The sequence below is a fragment of the Cryptomeria japonica genome, chromosome 5, assembly GCF_030272615.1.
Source record: "Cryptomeria japonica chromosome 5, Sugi_1.0, whole genome shotgun sequence".
NCBI classification, from domain to species: domain Eukaryota; kingdom Viridiplantae; phylum Streptophyta; class Pinopsida; order Cupressales; family Cupressaceae; genus Cryptomeria; species Cryptomeria japonica.
Genome location: NC_081409.1, coordinates 372901569 through 372924398, shown reverse-complemented (window position 1 = coordinate 372924398; position 22830 = coordinate 372901569). Strand labels below are relative to the sequence as shown.

Sequence of the window (22830 nt, the reverse complement as noted above, 5' to 3'; positions counted from 1 at the left end):
CAGAGAAAACGAACACTTTCAGACCAGCTTCTACAATGCAATGTCAATTTCATATTTTAACTATTCAAAAGCAAAAAAATTGATACAAGACCTACAACAACAAAAATAAGTTCAAAAAAAGTCAGATGCTTCCTCTGCAACTTCTCTATGCCTTGTCCTATTCAAGCAGTAGGGTTTTACTATGATGTTTTAGTAATACTTCTCTACTCATATCAACCATGCATTTTCGTAAGAGAGAGGAAAGGCTGAAATCTTTTGCACAAATATTCAAAGAACTAACAGCCTTGTATCTCAATAAATACTTATGTAAATAAAAAATGCTTACTCAAATTCTTTGAAATATAAGCCTTCTTTATCTCATTTGTCAAATTATTACAGCTTGGACCTGCTCAGTTCTGTGCTTTAGAGCATGTGCTACTTTGTTTGTCATCAATAATAGCAAGTATTACAATTGCTCACTTCTACGATTTGAATCATGTACTGAAAAAGATATCAACTTATATTTTAAGAGCAGTTCAACTAAATATCCCTACCCTAACGTATTAGTTTCTCCTTAGTACCAGTTCCAAGGGCAGTGCCAGGGCAGCTATCAGTATTCAAAGCAATTTTTGAGGGAAGAGATATCAGAAAAGTTCCAGATCCACTAATCTCATGCCACAAAATGTCAGAAGGCCCATGTTGAGAACCCCTGCATATTCGGTTATTGGGAATGAAAATGCTCTGGAGACACTAGTGAGAACAAGCCAAGATGGATCAGAACAATTCGACAATAGTATATCATAGTCCAGGAGGTAGAGAATATTCTCAATGCAAATTGAGAAAATAGCCTAGCCACCATAATATAATTCATTAAAGACAGTTTACAATTGCTTAGCCAGGATTTTTGTGGCAAATAAATGATGATAATTCAACAAAAATTTGAAATGGCCATGAGATATCAATGTATCATTCAAACAATGGTTTTATTTTAAACATTGCAGATGTGTGCATGGCCAAACATTGATATTTTATTTATTTCTTATGTGAATGAGTAATCAAAAGACAAAATTTAATACTTAGACATGAATGATTATGTCGGCTATGTTCATCTTTTCTTTATGTATATATATTCATGTAATTAATGAGAAGATAAGATTGGTCTAACTATTTTCATATGACCAAGTGGATGCAGGATAAGCTTCGCACTCAAGATGGAAGGAGAGTATCATCAACGAGAGGATTGCAGACTTTGGAGAGACCAACTTGCCATCGAGCCCTAAGTCGTAAGTTAAGTTGTTTAAGTTGCTCATCACCTTGGCTTGTAGGAAATTGTCTCGCCTTATCAGTCAGTAGGCAGTTGGTTTTATCCTATTTCTCATCCTTGTGAATTGCCAATCTGTTGTTCTCGTAATTAATATTTTTAAAATTATTATCAAATTAAATTGTTAATAATTATCTTTTGGATAACCATATTAATTTATGTTATTTATATACATATATAAATGTATATCCAAATATAAGAAAATATAGCATACATACATATACATATATGTATATATACAGTCAACCATTATTGAGTAAAGTACATACCCATACACGTATATAAATATAGATGTATGTATGAATATAACTTGTACCTGAATATATATATATATATATATATACTCATTGCGTTTTCTTTATTTATTATTTTGAATTATGCTGTCGGAAAGAAAGACCGAAGATTGTTTATTGATTAGGGAGGTGGAGAGAAGACGTTCTTCCACTACCCCCCGCCACCACCTCTCGAGCATTCGTTGTAATCCACCATCAATCAAGATGGAACGCATTTTTCTGCATGAGCAGGTTCTTTGTGGTCAGAAGCATTCTTGTTTGAGAGGCTTCCATTTCAGCAAGGGGTCTTCTTCTCTCTCTCTCTAGATTATGATTATTATTATTTTTTCTATTTGGACTTTTGGGGACAGTAGGCTGCAAAAAACATGTTCGCTGCTTCTATAATTTCTCTTTGGCTCATATTTTCTGATTAGGAAGTTCACACCAATATTACTTTCATCTCAAGCCTGAGGAAGTTCGTTGAAACTTGAGGGAGTTTTGCATACGAGCGGAGGTTGTTGTTCATAGGAGCCATTCTTGTCAACCTTGTTGAAACTCAGGCATGTTATACTTCTTAGTCTGGTCTGAATGAAAGCACTGTTTTCCTGTAAGTTTGTTAGAAAATTCATGAATGTGGAATGAGTTTAATATTGAATAGTACGTTGTTGAAGATTATTTTTCTTCTGCTATTAAAGAATGGTGCCAGATCAAAGGTTGTCTGCTTGCCCTGTTAATGGCATGACAAAGCAGCAGATTGAAGACTCTTTTCTTGACAATTTATAGTGTTTTCTTGACCGCTCTAAGGATCATGCTTGTTGCATCAATATCTTTTATATCTTTTATATTCTTTAAGCATGCAACCGTCAGTCCACTTGAACCAGATACACCTACTAGTCAGATGGTCATACTAGTTAGGAGGTGCCTATAGTGTGTGACCGACTAGTTACATGTAGGTTCTAAACACTAGGCTCAGATGGCAAGATGGCAATAACATCTAGTCCTCAGTGTGTTAACCTTGCAAAGGGTCAAGCCCTTCCAGTCGAAAGAGCCGCGGGAGACTGACCGGTCTGTGGTTGGGTGGAAAAACCCTTGATGATGCTCTGCCTCTTTAAGACTATGTCAAGGCTTGGACAAGTTATCAGAAGGAATCTAAGAGTTGTAATCTCTAAACTTTTATCTGTTTCCATTATAGAGTAAAACTAATTATTGAAATCTCTTTCTTGTTTCAAGCATATGAAGTATATTTCTTAACTGCTCTTATAGTTTAACTACTTTTAGCTGAATTAGTTAGTTTTCATTTTCTGATGAAAAGCAGTTAGTTATTATTCATTTTCAGTTGAAGTTCAAAGTTTGTTGCTATCTCTTTATGAAATGTTAAGTTAGTTCACTGTTTTCTTTATTTAAGTTTAGTGGTTGTTACACTCTAGTGAGAACAAGCCTGTAATGTCCCCACTTTGAAATATAATTTAATAATAATAAAATTAAAATACAAAAGAATAAAATTAAAATTAAATTAAAATAAACTCATTTAGTACTGATTAATCATCCATTTATTTCTACCAGTAAAATTAAATTAAAATACACTTATTTAGTACTGATTAAACATCCATTTATTTCTACCAGTAATATAATCTATCAGTTAAGCAATATAATATTAACTGAATAAATTAGACAATAAAATATTAATTGATTAATTAAACAATATAATATTAATGTATTTATCTTCCATAATATTAATTCATTAAGTAATATATTTATCTAATGTTAATTGATTGATCATTAATACTATTTTATAAGGCAAGGTATTAATTAATAAGGCTATCTGTATTACTTAAGAAATACAATAGCAAATTAGACAATGTAATGTCCCCTCCTTAGCCAATTCTGCTTACAAGGTTAGTCTATTAATGGTCCTCGTAGACTACCAAGTTGGATAGAGGACCCAAGCAGGTTGGTCTCCATGAAAATGTGTCAGGAGGGTCTTTCTTGTTTTGCCCGAGCATTAAACTAATCACTCCAATTGAGCTACTTCGAATTTCATAATCTTCTCTTGGATCACCCAAAATACGTTTATAATACTAAGTTTCACCATTCCTAAGTTATTATTCCTAGAGAGAGTGAATGGGGAAGTGAGAGATAAAAAGTTGGTTTAAGTGAAAAGGCATATAACCCAAAGTGAGCACTTCTAAGTGGGATATTATAATGTGAAAAAAGTAGTCAATATTAAATCATTAAATCTGATTGAGGTGCTAGGGTTCAACCCTAATTAGGGCAACTTTGGAAAGTATTAAAAGGCAAACTTAGGGGCAAAGTTATTATGTTGATATTATTTTCTCCTTCTCGACTCCTTTGAGGAGCTTGTGGTTTGAGGCTCTTGGAGACATAGCCCTCCATTGCTGCTGCACACCTACAGCTGTGAGAGACCAGCCAAGGGTGTGAAGAGATAAACTCTACTTCAGGGGTTTCCTTGGGGCTTATGGTAAATGACTTTGAAGTTTTGTGACCTCCTTCTTGCTTGTGAGAGTAGCTGTACCATCTTGGGAGGGATTAGCAACATATTTTGAAAGCCATCTTCACACAAGGGTTATATCAGCATATTAAGGAAAAACTGTGAGAAGACAAGGCAGCGATTAGAAGGACTTTGGAGTAGCTAAAGGAATGGTGTTGGTGGCTGAGTGAGGTGGCTGTGTGCTAGCTGAAGTTCCATCTACAACACCTTGGAAGTCATTTCAGACACATACTTCTTTCTAATCAGTCCTTTATTAGTAGGCAATCAATCTCCTACACAACAAACCAGTTTAAGTGAAGGTTGCAGCAGTTAAAGAGGTCTGGAAACCATAAAATCAGATTCATATCAGACCATACTGACTGAGGATTTGGAGTTCATAAACTATTCCCACTCAAGGGATAACCTTTGCTTATGTATTGCAAACACATTGTCCCAAGCAAACTACCTTATGACAGCGATCTGGAGTGAAAAGGATCAGATTTCTGATCTGTGTGAGCTGTTTTGGGGGCAAGCACCTCATTTCTGAGTGAGCTGCTTGCTGTGTGTTCCAACCAAAGTTCAATTTTTTCCTCCTCCATCCACCAGGTATGTTAGTAGTGGGCTAAAGGACTTCATTGTTTGTAACTGAACTATTATCTGGAGATTGATGTATTTAATTTCAATGGAATATTAGTAATAGTGTTGAAGTTAAATGCGATTTTCAATTCTGTTCCAATTACTACTTGAAGGCATTTGTTTCCTTTCTTCAAAAAAAAAACTTCAACCAAAAAAAACTACATCTTCTGCAACTTCTGTCTAGTTCTGAAAGATCACATTCAAAAGACACATAGTATTGTTAATATAATTAAAGAACAAGCAGGTGTTCTTCTACTGTTCAAGCTTTCAGTATCCCAGAGAGGGTGGGACATTAGAGACAAAGGCACCATTTGAAATGGAATGAGTCACATCCTTCCCATTGTAGCCCCTCACCAGCAACACACAAATTTAAGGCCCAGCAAATCATTAGAAGAAGTCACGGGGGGTATGGGATAGGAGACTCACACGTAGAGCAAGGGAATACAGCAGAAAAACACCAGCAGTCAAACTGACTGTTAGAAACGGCACGGTATGGTCATTGGGACAATGATAAGTATATAGGGCACTGCGTTACTAATTTAGTATAAGTATTAACAACCCAACAAACAATAATAATAAAAGATGGTCTTATTAACATTGATAATGTTATGATAATAAAATATGGTTAGTAAGATAAATATAATATGGTAATATTAATAATGCAATAAGATAAATGTAATAGGATGCTGTTAATGATAAGAATAATATATTATAATGCTATTAATATAATAAAAATGTAATATGATATAGTATAATGCTGTTAATATAATGATATAGTATATGACTCTTGATATAATAGAATGCTGACAATATTATTGATAATTTAATATAACATAATGACAGTGTAGGTTTCAGACCAAGCTTTAGTTGACAATAATGTCCCTCTATTGTATTTACTATGCACTAAAATTGTGATTCTAGGTCAGAATATAAGAGGATCCCATTAGGGGACATTACAAAGCCAAGATGGATCAGAACAATTCAACAATAGAATATCACAGTCCAGGATGTAGAGAATGTTCGCAATGCAAAATGAGAATAAAGCCAAACCACTATAATATAATTCATTAAAGACAGTTTACAACTGCTTAGGCAGAGAATCTTCTGGAAAATAAATGATGATAATTCAACAAAAAATTTGAAATGGCAATGAGATATCATTGCCTCACCAATCAGAAAACCTTCCATAGGATATGGAAGTACCATCTTTGACAAAGGTTGGTGACTACATTTGACATGATGAACCAATAGGAACTGACATGAAATGCAATAGGTATATCTTCAAGCAAACCAAACACGTTTTATCACAAATAAGCCAGTCAGATGACCATTGATGAATTACAAAATATAAGATTTCTTATCAAGAGCATCAAAGTTGCGATAACATGCAGGCCAGATATCGAACATAGTCGATAGCAAAGTAAAAAGAGAAACAACAAAAAAAACTCAAAAATAGAAAGACCTCTCATCAAGGGTGTCGATGATATGATATTATTGGTGTTGTGATGTTTTCACACATCGCCCCATTGCAAATGGGGACCCCCTACTTTTTAGGTCCTCTTGGTCTTTTGGTTTTGATTCTTTGGGTATTTTCACAGTAATCTCTTCGGTCTCCTCAATTTGCAAGTGTTTTCGGCAAAATCAATCAAGTCTACAAGTCGTTTGAGTAAATTTGGCTAAGTTCAGAACTCATTTGGTCCATTTTAGGGTTTCGCCCTTCAGACTTAGATTTGAGGTCTTTTCCTTAGGGTTTTGAAAACACTGAACATTGCAATGAAATCAGAACCTTTCAAGCAAGCTACCAGTGAAATTTGAGCGGGTTCTAAGCAACTTTTAGAAAGTTGCTATTTTTTAGGGAATTTCACTACCTCCTGGATTGTCTTTATTTTGCCAAAAATCAAACTTACTATTTTTACCAATTTCTATTTTTAGTAAGTGTCATCCTACCCTAGTTTGCCCTAATTTTGACGTTTTGAAGTACTTACTATTTTTAGTAAGTCTATTTTTGGCAGGTTCTTCACAGGCAGGGGTCTCGACACTAAAGACCGAACACTCCTAAAAATCCATGGCTAAAACCGGAAAGTTGAAAAAGCAGATAGATGATCAAAATGGCTGTCTGGTTTCTTTCCTAAAATGGAAAAGCTTGAAAAATCTTCTAACGTAGAGAAAAATACTTCAATTTTGAATTGGCATCCTGTTGTGACCATTTCACACATCGCCCCATTGCAAATGGGGACCCCTGCTTTTTGCTTTCTAGGGTTTGTTTTTTTTTAGGTCTTTTGGGGTTTTGTCTTTTAGCCTTTGCATTTTGAGTGTCGCCAAGGGGATCACCTGGATAGCAGGTTCTGCTTGAGTTAGGGCAAGTTGATACGTGATGAAGTCTGAAAGTCCTGATCCTGAAATTTGGCTAAGTCTGGAATGTCCTCATCCTGAAATTTGACTAAGTCTGGAAACTGAAAAACCTCAAAAAACTAGATTTTGCAATATAACTCCTGGAGGTCTGAAACCACTCTCAAACATCCTGAAAGTATATATGGAATATAACCTAAAGTATTCTTATACTTAAATGTTATATTCCATAAAATTATCCTGACAGAGAGTTCAAAAAGTCAAATTTCGCTCCTGACCCTCTCAGGAGGTCCAAAGCGAATCTCGCCCCTGACCCTTCCAGAGGATCCAAGGCGAGAATCAACCTAGGACTCATTCCTGGCCTTATTTGACCAAATTTTGACTTGCACGGCATCTTTGAGGACAAAATACTTGTTTGGATAAAAAATGAGTAAATGAAGAATTTTGGCCAAGATTAGGAATTTCGCTCCTGACCCTTGATGAGGGTCCAGAGCGAAATTCATTGTAGACTTCATTTGCCACCTTGTTTGAGCTTGAAATCTTGTTCCTGGCTTTGAAAATGACCTTACCTCGCCCTATGAAGTGGTTTGAAACTAAAAGATTGAACAATTTAGCCTAGATTGTAAATTTCGCTCTTGACCCTCACTGAGGTTCCAAGGCGAAAATCTTATTTAAGTTTATTTTAGCACTAATTTTGGCTAACTTGTTTTGTGCAGGGTCTCCCGAAGAGAAGATTAGACATCACTTGATGCAAATTGAAGGTTGGAAAGCATTAAAGATGATGAATTTTGGGCAACAAATCAAAATCGCTCCTGACCCTCTCTGAGGGCCCACGGCGAATTTCTTGTGGACACACTATTTTATCCTTTTTTGGACATGAGAATTTATTCATAGCATGAAACAAGATAACATCTTCCTTAGCCAAGGAATTTCGAGATAAAAAGTGAAACAATTTGATCATGATGGCAAAAAGCGCTCCTGACCCTCACTGAAGGTCCGGAGCTTGATTTTCAAAATTGCACTGTTCTTGCAGGATCAAAGTGATTTTATGATTGGAAGAGATCAAGGAAAGCATGTTCTATCCGTTGAATATAATTTGAGTGGTCAACAAAGGAGGAAATCAACCCAAAAAAACAAAAGGCGCTCCTGACCCTTACTGAAGGTCCAGAGCGATTTTCTTGAAAGGCACCTTATTTTATCACTTGTTGGGCTTAAAGATTTATTCATAGCATGAAAAAGGAAAGTTCTTCCTTATCAAGGTGATTTCAAAGGGAAAGGTGAGAGAAAATAGCTTAAATTTGCAAAAGCGCTCCTGACCATCACTGAAGGTCCAGAGCTAGATTCTAAAAGTACAATTTTCTTGCAAGGACAAAACAAGTTTTGTGATTAAAATAAATGGAAGAGGGTGTGTTCTATCCGTTGAAGATAATGTAGAGAAACAACAAGGCATGGACAAGCTTAAATTTGCAAAAGCGCTCCTAACCCTCACTGAAGGCCCAGAGCGATTTTTGCAAAAAACTACAACTTTTCTTCAAAATTGTGCTAAGGCAAGGATGAGATAAGGCAAAAGGACCCCAAGAAACTTGATGAATATTATATTGCCTTTGAAAATTGAGGATTTTAGTCACAAAATAAAAAATCGCTCCTGACCTTTGCTAAGGGTTCAGGGCGAGAAACTTCAAAAATCATACTTTTTCCTCAAAATTTGATAAAACCAAGTTTGCGAGTCAGTGAGAAGCCCTGGTTGGAATGTCTTGAAGAGGTTTTGGACGTTGAAAAATGCTAATCCTGAGCAAAAATTGAAAAATCGCTTCTGGCCTTCACCAAGGGCCCAAGGCGAAATTTGTGATATCCTTCATTTTCTACATTGCTTGAGCGTTGAAATTCTTAACGAATTCACCAAATTTGCTAATTTTGAGCCTTTTGGAGATTTTGAATCAAATTCACATTAAATTAAGGCATTTTGAATTTAATAAATTAATTTTTAAGCCTTGAAATTAATAAAAAATTCCCTTGGAGGCATCTAAAATTAATTTTGGATTTAAAAAAATTAAAAGTTGAGCGCACAAGGCATTATTTTGCCTTTATTTCACAAGTCGGCCTACTCCTTTTGAGGTTTTATTTATTATTTCACCTTTTATTTGCTAGGTCGGCCTAGAGGGAGCAAAGGGGTGAGCGCTCTATATATTGGAGGTGTTTTTTCACAATTCAAATCATTCAATCATCCTTTCAAGTGCGAATTTGGAGAGCTAATTGAAGGTGCAAAATCTAGCTGGAGTGAAGCGAATTTCTACTAAGTGTGGAGACTAAGGAGAACGAAATTCATATTGAAGGCTATTGGAGAGGTGAATTTCTTGCTAGATTGGAGGATAATTTCCAGATTTTTGAAGGCATTTGAAGGCGAATTTCCAAATTTTGAAGAAGCTAGTGGAAGGTGGAGCTCTTTTGAAGGCTAGAAGAGGCGCAGTTCATCCAAGAGAGGGCTTTGATCTACACTTTGCCTAGCGAAATCCGTTTTTTTTTGCATCATTTCTTAGAGTTTAATACTCAAGAGGAGGCATCAAGATGGCGACTCCAAAGCCCGGAGGATCTACAAGTCGGCAGGTTCTCATCAAAGAAGATCCGATCCAGGACAAAGATGATCTCCTCCAGCTCAGTATCATCAAAGAAGATCAAGCAAGGATAAGGGCGACCTCCTCCAGTCTAGCATCGACAAGGACGGCCTTCTTTGGTCAAGCATCATCAGGAATAACTTCTTCCAATCCAGCAATCCAAGGCGAGGTACATCCTCATCCTGCAAATCAAAGACGAGAAGTTAGAGCAAGGGTTCGTTGAAGGAGCAGATAGTTCCAGAAGAGTTAATTAAAGCTAGCTTCTCAGCAACATCAAATTGGCATCAACTAAGTGTCAGACGAGGTGGCATCCCAGTCATCACTTCTCCAAACGATGTGGTCCATCTCAGCGTGTCCAGATTCAATGTACCTAACTCATGGGAGGTGGCACAAACTTTGATGTACCTACCCCAGCTATGCATTGGTCGAATTTTCCAGAGAAGACATGTGTCCAATTAATACAATTATTTCATTGGTCAAGCATTAAATGTTATGTAATGGTTGTAACAAACCCTAATTAGGGTTTTCATTGTTGAATCTTGGCCATTGATCTCAAATTCATCTGAGCCATCAAATTGTATTAAGGGCACTATATAAGCCCCGACTCTTCATTTTGTAAAGAGAGTTAATAGAAGACAGATAGAGAATAGTTAGAAGGTAATTAGCTAGTTGATAGAATAGCAATTAGAGTAGAGTAGAGAGAGAAGGCAAAGATTGTTGCCAAGATGTTGTTGTAAAAGACTTGTAAAACTTCATTGAAGAAATGGTGAAATTTATAGGTCGATTCGACAATTTGCATGGTCTCTATACTTCTCATATTTGATTTCATGTTATTAGATGAGTGGAAGAAATGTGTCTGATTGATGGTGAAATTCGTATATCCATACTACTAGCAGTTTGTTGATTGCAGACTTGCCTTGTGTAGTCAACTGGAATCATTCAGCTTAAGCTTAACTTCAATTGTCGCTTCTTCATTGATATGCATCAGCCTGATGGTGTCTATGCCCGTGGTGATGATTTGAACATCATAAAGCTTTCCTTCGAAGATCGCACTAACCTTGTGGAGATGGTCCTCGGATGCCAAAACGAGACTTAGTTAGAATTCCATCAAAGATCATTCATTGCTCTTACATTCTTAGTGTTAGGTTTAGATCCTTTCCTCGCCCTCGTCTTTTTTTCTTTTTTTCAAATCTAAGGCAGTAAAATCCTATGTTCCAGCAATATTCAAAGCAAATCAAAAGTTTAGTCATCAAGTGTAAGTCCCCTTGTGATTCCAGCAAATCACATCATACCACAGAGAGCTTATCCACACGTAGAGATCCTACATACATGAACCTTGGAGTTACTCTGACTAATCCCTTTCGCGAGATCTTCAACAGTCGGGAACTTTGTTCAAGAGAGGATAAGATACTTAGGTATTTTATTCTGTGTTTGGCTGTGTACAAAAAACACGTCAACACATCCCAATCCAGAAAAGGGCAAAGAATTGGCTAAGTCTGACAAAGTCCAAGAAAATCCTTACCTTGGCAAATTCCAAAGATAGCATGGGCGCCAAATGGAGGTTTTGGAGGAATTTTCCTCCAAGGCAAGGAATCCTTCACCCAAGTGGAAGGAATTCCAAGAATAGGTTGGGCGCCAAAGTGACCTCATGGAGAAAAAGCAAGAGAATGAAAAATCCTCCACATGGTATGATCCACGCCCAAGTCAAGATAGGGAGCGCCAAAGTGAGGTCATGGAGGAATTTTCCTCCTCGACCAAAATTCCTTCACCATATGTTTCTAGTGACCAACATGGAGGGTGAGCACTAAACTGAGGTCCTTGAGGATTTTTCCTCCAAGCAACAAATTCCTCCACAGGGTCAATTCAATGCCCAGGTCAGGTATCAAAGCGCCAAACTGAGGTCCTGAAGGAATTCATTCCAAAGCCAACTGTCCTCCACAACATTGAAACTCCACCCAAGTCATGCATCAAGGCACCAAAATGGTGTAAGGAAGGAATTTTCATCCAAAGGCAAAAAAATCCTTCCCAAGGTCAAAATTTCGCCCAATCCAGGAAAGGGGCAACAAATGGAGGTCAAGAAAGAAAAGTCAACAAAAGTCAAATTCCTCCATGACAATGAATTAGTGCCCAATCAAGGAATGGGGCACCAAATGAAGGTAAGGAAGGAATTTTCCTTCCAAGAAGAAATTTCTCTGCCACATGAAATCAGCGCCCAAGTTGGAGATAAAGTGTTGGACAGGGGTAAGGAGGAAATTTCTTTCTAGATGAAGAATTCCTCCACAACATTGAATTGACATTGGAAGATAAGTGTGGAAATCCCAATCAAGTAAGAAATTTCAAAATTCTTTCTCAGAGAAGAAAATTTTGCCTAGGATGAATAAATTTCAAGGCAAAGGTTAAAATTGGCTAAGAGGAAGAGAATTTTCTCTCCCCTGAATTCTGGAGCTCAAAATGGAAAAAAATCCTTAAAAATAGGAAAGGTGATGAATTGATCAAAAATTACACCCAAGATGAAGAAATTCTTGGAAAAAGTGAAAAATTTACTAAGTGTTGGAAATTCCTTCCTTCAGGACAGAATTCTTGGAAAATGTGAAATTTGGCTAAGGCATGAAGAAATTCCTTCCTCAGAGGTAAAGTAGAATCAAGGTCAAGATTGGGCACCAAAATGACATCAAGGAAGAAAAGTCTAGTTTTCCAAAATTCCTCCACTTCTTGGCAAATGCACTCCAAGACAAGTAGAAAATGCAGAAACATGATCTGGGAGGAAAGTTTCAAAATTTCAATAAAGAAATTCTTTCCTCGGGGAAGAAATGCACCCAAGGTGAAGAATTTCAAGGCACAAAAAAAAATTGGCTAAGAATTTGATTTTTACGCATGGTAGCATGGTGGCACATTCATTGTTGGAATATTTGACCAAGTGGCGTCTGGGTCAACACATGCTAAGGTAGTGGAGCATCTTTTTTGCATATAGTCGTCGCATTTAGGAGATGATGGAGCATTTATGGCATTATGGCTATTTTTGCATATTGAGTGAATTTGATGGAAAGTGGTGCATTTAATGCACAATGGGCACCATTTTGGGCAAAAAAGAATTTATTGTAAATGGGCATGATGGGCATTTAATGTTTATTCCCACCTTGTTGCATCATGTGTGTGGAATCTTTTGGGTCAAACCCTAATTAGGATTTGCATGTAATCAAGGTTGGAGGCCTATATAAGGGGGTGACCCCTTCATTTGTAAACAAGGAGATTTGTATGAAATTGTTGCGATAAGTTTTTGAAATAATAACAGTGAAACATTGTTCTCTGATGGTGTCCACTTAAGTTATTTTTCAAAACTTGCATGGTTTCACCTTCCTCACTTAGAGTAGAAGTAGAGTAGTGCTTTGATTTCAATGGGGAATGTAATGGTGTTTAATGAATTTCCATGGTTCATACTTTTTGCATTTTGTAGATTATAAGTTGCAGTGTAAAGTTAGCCTGAACCACTAAATTTGTGCTAAGTTCGATTGTGGATAGTCGTTTGGATTGTGTCGTTTTGGGTATTCAAATTCACTTTCTCGATGTGAAAATCCTTCAACATCCTTGGAAGATTGCACCAGTTCTTGTGGAGTTGTACTTAATCTTGGCGAAGTAGAACTTGGTTTATTTGGAATTCGTCCATTAAAGCACTATCTATTGATATCACTACCCTTAGGAATAGATCTAAATCCTTCTAACCCTTTCAACTTTAATTTCAGTCCATTCCAATTTAGTTCATTCAAAGTAGAAGCATCACAGAATTGCTATATTCCAGCCACAACAAAGAAGTGAAAGAGCGATCCAAACGTAAGTCCCCTTTGATTACCAGCATATCACATCAAGCCAACTGAGTCATGTCCATTGCAAATCAAAACCTTGGAGTCAATTGTCTAAACTTATTGCAATCTTAGCATACAATTGAACTTTGATAAAGAGACAGAAAAGTGACCATTGGGCAACTTTATTCTATGTTAGAGATAGTCATAAAACACACGTCAACAATGGGGACCATGTATAAGCAAGGAACATACTGATAAAAACATCATGATATTGTTTGTTGGCTTGCCTCCATTTCTCACACTTTTACAACTTCCTAAATGTGTCCATTATCAAGATTCTAAAACCAATCCTTAGCTCTCCTAATATTCCATTTATGCAGGACACATGGCAAATATGAAGAGATGTTTAGTGCTCATTCAGATCAACAAGGTTATGCCATGTATATTATTTTGCTATGTAGGCAAGTGAGCCTGTAGCATGCACTAGTTGGCTCTTACGCTAAATTATTTTTGTAATAATCTTTAAAAGATGTGAGGGACCACATCATGGGAGGAGAGTGAAAAGCATATGTGGATGAAAGCTTGTTCAAATTTCAAAACATGTGCCATAAGTTTATAATGTCCCCATATATGGTTATTCCAACATCTTTGATAGCTCCAAATTTCTTGGTGACCATCAACCTTTTCAAAATGGAGTTTAGTATTTTGTGTTGTGTTCTAGGGATTAAGTTGAGGTCGTTGATTCTTTCTAGGTGCAATTTTGACATTTTAAGTGCACTCCTAAATTCTAGCAGAAATATTCTATTTTTGGAAAGTGACAAATTTTATTGAGTTGGATCGCTAGTGAGCTTTTGAGTCTGTTGGTGCATTCAAACTTCGATGTCGAGTTAATTTTGCATTTTCCGCAATCATGGCTAGTTGTGCAGAAAATATTTTAGTAATTAAATAATAAAAGATTAAGTTGTCCAAAAAGAAAAAATTAAAAAGACAACTTATGCTAATCATTTGATGGGTGTTTAAAGTCACTTTTGTGGAGCAAAAAGGCCTATTATTTAAAAAAGAATTTTATAATTTAAATTCCAAAAAGTTTCAAGTGCATTTTATAAAAGGAATTGACAAGGGAAAAAAATGTAAAGTCCCCTTCTCAAACATAGTCAGATAGTGTCCAATTAGCCTATTCATGGGTTCCTATAGGATATTCGTAGTGGTTAGGAGACTCCTGTTTTCTTGGAGAGCTTGGTTTTTAGCTTCTTGGCTTTCAACAACTGTGTGGGTGTTCGGTTGGTGTTCTAGTTGGTGGCAATACTCATTGTAACGTTTTGAGCCTTTTGGGTTGTTCTCCATAGTTATTGGAGAACATTTCTATTTATAGTAAGTGCTCATTTGGCATCCGACATTATTTTAACATTTGCACTAAAGTTATAGAGAAACGATTTAATATTCACTTTGGTGTTATATTATAAAGTGAAATTATGTTCCTCAAATTGGATTCCTCGAAAAAGGGAACTTGGAATATAAGTTCCTTTTAAATTGCTTGTTGGAGCTTTTTTGAGGGAAATGATTTAATTTAAAATTTAGAATTCTTTTTTTTTCCCTTCCAAGTCTATATAGAGGGATGTTGGCTCTCATTCTTCTCATTAAGAGTTGCACATATACAAAGATGTTGTTGAAGTGAACATTGAGTTCTTTCAAGTGTTGATTGATGATGCAAACCCTCATTATTTTACACTAATTCTAATGATGAAATATCAATCCTAACTAATTTGGTGCTTTCACAAAAGAAATACACAGCTTTAAATGGAATTTGGGGTTCCAAGTTTTCAAAATTAATGAGGATAGCTGAAAATTTCTAACCTACGAGTGTTGCAGTTTGTGTTGTAGTTTTCTAACAATCTCATGAAGCCTTTGCTCAAAATCAGCTCCAAGTATTTATGAAATTCTTAAAGGAAAATTTATGCAGTAATTCCAAGATTAAAGTTATGACCTATATCAACTTTAAGACATTACCTGTTTCTGCAATACCAATAACGTCCCTCTGCTGAAGGCCAAGAGGAATGGCAGCCATTTGAATGGGAGATGGCTTTTTGTAACCAGCTTTAGACACAGCTTTCAATAGTTCTGACGTAAGACTTCCTTCTTCCCAATTGCGCATGGGTCGTGGAATTCGGGAACCCTTCACCCAAGTTTAAAATGTCTAAAGTTTAAACATTCTATTCACAAGATATTGAACACAATAATATTCAAAGCTGTCTTGATCTCTTATGGTTTCCACAAGCTATGATAATTTTCAGTAACCCTGAGAAACAACTAACCACAGTATCAAACTTGCCTTGTATGAAATGTTAAAATCTTCTCGGAAAATTCGCCAATCTCTCTCTGCCATTTCTTCAAGCTGAATGATTAATCAAGCAAGAATAAACTTCTATCATTCATATAACTAAGAATAAACCTAACCAAATAAACCAAAAAAGTGTTACTTGCATTCTGCCAAAACAATAACCAGTCCCATTCTAAATACATAGAAGTTGCACTTAAGTAATAACAAGATTCTTCAGGGAAAGATAAGATCCCAGAAAGCAAAAGAAAATGGCAAATGAGAACACCGTGTGACTAAAACAACAGCATTATAGCACCATCACTCAAAAGAATTCTACCTTCTTTTCTGACCAATGGCGATCCACACGCATATCAAAGGTATCATAAACATTTGCAGCTTCTTCCTTTTGTCTTTGCGCTGCTGCCTCTTCTGGCTTCTCCTCTACCCCCTCTTTACTCTATAAATTACATATTTACATTAGCATATGAAATTTCATTTAAACCAAATACAGAATGATGGTTTCATTTCTAAAACAAAAAGATATAAGTGACCAAATGTAAAATCATAAGCATTAAGCAATCATCAGCTTGGCAGAAAATACCCGTATTTGTGCCCTAAGGTCTTTCTCATTCTTTGCTGCAAGCTGTAAACAAAAATTTACACGTGCCAACAGACTTTGGAATCAAATAAGAAATAAATAGTAAGCAATAATGAAAAAATGAGATCATGCAACGTGATTATTTAATATGTTTACAATACTATTTTCTACATGGCCACTAGAAACACTTTACCTATGACAAAGAAATTAAAGTTCCAAGGCATAAGAGATTCAAGTATCAATCCACAATAAAGGCTAATCAGAAACTTCGGGCCACATAAAAGAAACATTGGCATGCAGCATGATATCTTTCATTTTTTTAAAAGAAAACCTATTTAAACAAGGTTGACTGCAAGACTGTAGTACAAATGTCTTTCCAAAGGTGCTGCCAGATCTCAGTGACAAACCACAATAGATTCCTACGGTTTCTCTTGTTAAAGATCCACTACACTTAGGTCCCATTAACCATTTGTTAGCTTCATAATTTGTTATATCATTTCACTATGCATAAAAATGAAGCATCCAATAAATAATGGAAGAAAAGTTACTGCTTTGAATCTATTTCCTTCCAAATCAAGACAAAAATATTTCAAATTTCGGATGCCAGCCCACTGTTGAAAGATCCCCAACCAATCTGAACTAACCTTTTCTGATTCTGGCGTTTGCTGATTGGAGGTTTTGGAATAGTTTTCAAGTGTTTTTGTTTGAGTTTGGATGTCAATGTTTGAACAAGGTTTTAACGTGAAGTATGCCAATGAAACAATGCTTTTGAACCCAATTGGAAAAAATATAATTGACTGATATAAATTTCTGAGTTTTGATTTTTAAGAACAGCAAATGCAATTATTCATAATTATAGGAATTGAATCACCAAGACCAAAGATTTGCATACCCGGAGTCCACCGCTCAACCAGAGAAGGATTTCTATTGATGAATTCAATGGGGTTCACAATATAAGAGCATCCAACTAGCAAAAGTAGCTCCAACTAACTTTATTTGCATTAACTATAATTACCAATAACAAATATTGGAAGAAAGTACTAGACCCTACACTTGGCCTGCAGGCAAAATTATAGAATGAAACTAAAAATCTTCAAAGTGCCAAAGCAAACTGATTCATAAAATACTCCTGTTGCTTGCATGAATTCCAAATTTGCTGCTGATAAATACTAATCAAGAAATCTGCACAAATCCAACTGCTAATTTTGGATGGTATGGCCTGCAAGAGATGGTACAGCTAGCCTAGAAGTGGTACGGCTAGCCTGGGAAAGGTGCGGCTGGTAAAAGATGCTCCGAACCCTCCAAATCTGCTCACCAATCAACCAGTATCTGATGCAAACAATTTCAAATGAGTCCCTTGCAGAAATTTTCATCAACCAATGTCCAATCGACCTCCAGGAAGCATTTATTTTTATTGACTTTGACTGATCTAAATGCACCAAACCCTTGATGCTTTATTTCTGTAAGAAACCTATAAAATCTGCCTGAAAATTCCTCCAATAACGCACAAATGGGAACCCTGTGTAGATTCCCCTCAATGGTGAACTGGGTTTTCATCCAATTCACGATTCTCCATGGGTTTTCGTCCTCTAGAAAATACCTGGCAAAGCTGCTATTTGAAAGAATTCTGTAAATTCACGTACATAATGAGCAAAAATTCTCTTTTATAAAACCCCTTTCTTACTTTGGATTTCAACGCCCTAATTAGTCACTTTTTAATATGGCTTTCAAGTCCAATTGTGGCACCCATCCCTAGGTGGCATCCGATTTGAGGTAATAAAGTAACTTTATGAAAAATCCTTACAATTGTTCTTTTATCATACAGGGTTTTTACTTGCATCTGTAACTTTGTATTTCTTGTACTTGCTTCTCTTCTAGCTTCATCTAATTCCATCAGAGCCTCAATTCTCAACTGCATATCATCATCTATATCATTGCTGTAAGTTTGGGCAAATTTATACAATTCCATCAAATTATTTTGGGGTAACCTTTCTCGTATACCATAAACCAAATCAAAAGGTGCACATCCAATTGCTTTCTTGATTTTTACCCTGTCTGCCCAAACAGCTAATCTCAGCTTTGAATCCCAAGCCTTTTTATTCTTTTCTAGGATTCGTTTAATAATCTTCATCAGACTTTTATTACTAGATTAAGCTTGCCCATTTTCTTGTGGGTGGTAAGGTGATGAATAGGAAATCTGGATACCATATTTACTGCAAAAATTTTCATATTCTTCTGATCTGAAACTCATTGCATTATCAAAGACTGTCCGCTCTGGACATCCAAATCTGGTTAATATATTGTTTGTTTTAACTTTGTAACTTAAAATTATAAAGTTACTTTATCATTTTCATAGCTTGCCATAGATAGTCACTTCAATGATATTTTGCTATTTTTAGCAAAAGAGATTTTCTATTTTTAGCAAAAAGTGGCTTAGCCATAAAATTACATTATTTGCTCATAAATCAAGTCCACCAACTAACAATCTCTAGCGTATAAAGTCCTCTCGTGCCAAGAATAACATCTCCTATCCACTAATAATGATGGAGTTGTCATGCCCCTAAACCAAATTGCAGCCCCTATTAATAGCAAACAAAGGCAATAATAACATAGAGGGCCAACTGGGATACATGTTCAATAATTACTGAGTAGCGAATTCTCAAATAGGGCCGACTAGGTTAATAATAAAATATTTACATGGTGGCAATCACAACAAAAGCCAACTCTAATAGGGATATTAGGACATATTACAAAGCAGCACTCCCTTTCGAGATGGGATCAAAACAATAAATAAATATTATATTAATGCTGGCTGACCTAATCAAAGAGAGGTGACCATTGGAGAAAAGAGGCATAATAATTCATGGAATATCTTTCCTATTTAAAGCAGATATAAAGGAGAGTAGATCAATCAAGAAGCAGCACCTATAATTTTCAATAATTACTGAGTAGCAAATTCTCAAATAGGACCAACTAGGTTAAAAATAGAATATCTACATGGTCACAATCACAAGAGAGGCCGACTCCAATAGGGATATTAGGACATATTACAAAGCAGCACTCCCTTTGGAGATGGGATCAAAACAAATAAATAATTATCATATTAATGCTGGCCAATCTAATCAGAGGGAGGTGACTGTTGGAAAAAAGAGGCATGTTAAGGGATATATAAACAAGTCTTTTGGTGGACGTTAGAACATCAATTCATGAAATATCTTTCCTATTTAGAGCAGATATAAAGGAGAGTAAATCGATCAAGCAGCAGCACCTGTAAAAGCAGATCGACCCTGTTAGAGTAATCTTTTATAAGCTAATAATTATTTATTTAATTATTAGTCTATTATACTCTATGCTTAAGCTAAACTTAGGAATCTTATAATTCTTTAGGGTTTCGAGTATCCTCTTATAAGGATTCTCTCTTTGTATTTTCGTAACAACTGTAATTATTGAATTGCATTCTTCTTGCACAATCAATATGACTCCTCTTTTTTGGATCTCTGAATTCTGGCCTCCATAACTGTTTTGCTTCTCTCCTTCTGTGACAGGTTTGCATGCAGGTGATCTTTGGGAGTTGTAGAGTTGATTTTTCCTCAACTCCAATATGGTATCAGAACTCCAAATCTGCATGGCCCTGTTCTCTTCATGAGAGATTTTGGGCCTTGTTCTTCAAATCTGTGTATTCGGGGGTTTGTGCAGTTGTTTTTTTTCCATTTCTGGGGGTAGCTGATTTTTTGGTACATTTTGGTGCCAAAAGGACCTCATGGTTGGATTCAGGAGGCCGTTTCCACGAATTTTAATATAAAATTCAACTTATTTTGGAGTTGTTTTGGAGGCAAAAAAAATTAGGCCCTAGGCCGTACAGCCTCAGGCACGCAGATCGAGAAAAAAACATTTTTTTTCTTGGCAGTTTTATGGCTTGCCTAGGCCGATCCGGACACCACCGACCACTAGCGGTTTGTTAACCGTCGGGGCCAGCCCTCAGGGCACGCAGATCAAGAAAAAAATTTCTTGGGAGTTTTACAGCTTGCCTAGGCCGATCCGGACACCGCCGACCGTCGGCGGTTTGTTAACCGTCGCGGCCAGCCCTCACAATCTGTCGGTAGCTCGGGAGCCACCAACCGCCCGAGACCCACCCACTGCCACTGCTGCCCGGAACGTCGCCAGGCCCGCCCGCCACCCACCTGGAACCCCGCCTACCATTGCCACTGCAGCCCAGAACCCGCTGGCCGCCCGGAGCTCCGCCCCGGCCCAGCCAAAGAGCCAGGGAGGTTTTTTTGTCATAACTTGGGCAAACAAAGTCGTATTTTCGAAAATGAATAGGCGCCAGAAAGCTCTTTTCAAGCTCTATCCAGATCTGGGGGATTGAATTTTTTCTTTTTCTTTTTTGATGGTGTTTTTTGCTGTCAAAGCCAGAGGTTCATTTTTGCACTACAGGAGACATAACTTGAGCATCCGAACTCCGTTTTTCGAAAACTTTATAACGTTGGAAAGCTTGTTCTGTGTTCTTTCCATTCATATGAGTTTTCTTTCCAAATTATGCTCCAGATATATTTTATTCATTTTTTTTTTCTTTTTAGCACTCTGGTGAATATCTTGGAAGTTTCAGGTCCTAGGATCTCTTTTTTCTTTGAGTAGGATGTCTCATCTTTGGCTGTTCTTTTTGTTTCCAGTCTTTTGTCTCTTTTGATCATTGTAGCATTTTTATTCTAAGATAAAATGCCACCATGCATTGTATACTTGGGATCTTGCCCATCTTGTGCCTTATTGTACATGCACTACTTATAAAGTGTCATGGGGGGGTTGATGTTTACCTTTGTTTGCCATCTACCTTTGTCAAGTGAGTGTTCCTTCCATGACATTTGCCTCATGATGTGTGTCAAGTGATTGTTCCTTCCACGACACTCTGTACTTTCTCTGCATCTTCGATGTTCCTGGTTCTTCGTCACGCAGTTCTTGTTGGCCGTTTTTTTCAATGTACCTATCCCTCTCCCTTTTCAGCATTATGGGGAGGTTTGTCATGTTGTTCTAATGCTTCCTTGGTTCAATTGATCAGCTCTTCAGGCTTTGGTGTTTCATGCCATCTGTATCTTCGAGTTCAGTTGTTTGCCTTTGTTTGCCATCTGATTCGAGTAGTGTTATTTGAGGGCACTCATGCAGATTACAGTCTTCTCTACCTGGTCATGTTTTATTTCAGTGGAGGTTCTTCAGATCAACAGTTACTCTTCGACAGTGTTTGCAACTATTTCATCCTTCAATGGTGTTCTTCATGCTCTTCTTTTTGTTCCTATCTTCTGGAACACTCTTGTTTGGAGGCTTCTTATTCCTTTACTTGAGCTTTCATCTCTTCTTGGAGAGGAGTTTTGTTCCCACGGGGTTTTCTCCTTTTTCTCCACTTTAAGTTTACAAAGATTTTATTATACTTGGGTACCTCATCAGGCCTAGTTGTCGGGACCCATTGTTACTTTCCTGCATTTTTTACATGTTTTTTTAGTCCTTAGTTGTTTTTTAGCTACTCCCTAAGTTCATCTCAAGGGGGGGTGTTAGAGTAATCTTTTATTAGCTATTAATTATTTATTTAATTATTAGTCTATTATACTCTATGCTTAAGCTAAACTTAGGAATCTTATAATTCTTTAGGGTTTCGAGTATCCTTTTATAAGGATTCTCTCTTTGTATTTTCATAACAACTGTAATTATTGAATTGCATTCTTTTTGCACAATCAATATGATGCCTCTTTTCTAGATCTCTGAATTCTGACCTCCATAGCTTTTTTGCGTCTCTCCTTCTGTGATAGGTTTGCATGCAAGTGATCTTTGGGAGCTGTAGAGTTGATTTTTCCTCAACTCCAATAGACCCCAAGCATATATATAAGCAATCGGATCAGTAAATCGTTGTTTATTGCAGGTTGTAGCATTACTGTTTTTGTGGTATGCTTAAATATGTGTGTTATATGTATGTTTGATAGATGGGCTATAATATATGTGTAATTATGTATTTAATGAATAATCCTTAATAAATTGATATAAGCAATTATGTGAAATGACTAGATTTCCAATTTGTCTGCCAATTTGCTGCAACCAACCATGAGGTTAGGAGTAAAAGGAGGGAGAAACTGTTATGAGGTAATCTTCTAAGCACGCCACCTCTTGGTGGTGACAAATAGTCCCATGAGGCCAACGGGGTTGTAATGTCCCCTAGTAAATGTGGTCAAAACGTAAATATATATTAATTATCTTGTATTAATATCATTAATATAAATAATTAATATTACATGGCCCTATTAATAAAACATTTTAATTAAGCATTCTATTAACACCGTAACTATTACGGGAAATAAAACCAACTTTTGGTGTATAAAATAATGGCGTCAGAAGATGGGAGACATGTCGGGAAGAGAAGATTGATTATCTGCAAGATATCAAAGCATATTAATAATTTCCTTTCACCAGTTACGCCT

The 22830-nt window shown here is 36.5% G+C and overlaps 1 protein-coding gene across 6 annotated transcripts in view; it reads right to left on the bottom strand.

Annotated features, from left to right (window-relative positions):
- Positions 1–22830, bottom strand: part of LOC131034934 (DEAD-box ATP-dependent RNA helicase 21) — a 223990-nt gene that overhangs the window by 128893 nt on the left and 72267 nt on the right. For all 6 annotated transcript variants that reach the window (XR_009372623.1, XM_059221467.1, XM_059221468.1 and 3 more), the window contains 4 exons: positions 16376–16417; positions 16112–16231; positions 15787–15849; positions 15465–15630 (listed from right to left, as the gene is read on the bottom strand). Coding sequence is in view for 5 of the 6 variants with exons in the window: in XM_059221467.1 (XP_059077450.1) it covers positions 15465–15630; positions 15787–15849; positions 16112–16231; positions 16376–16417 (391 nt within the window). In the remaining variant the exon portion in view is untranslated. The remainder of the gene's footprint in view (positions 1–15464; positions 15631–15786; positions 15850–16111; positions 16232–16375; positions 16418–22830) is intronic.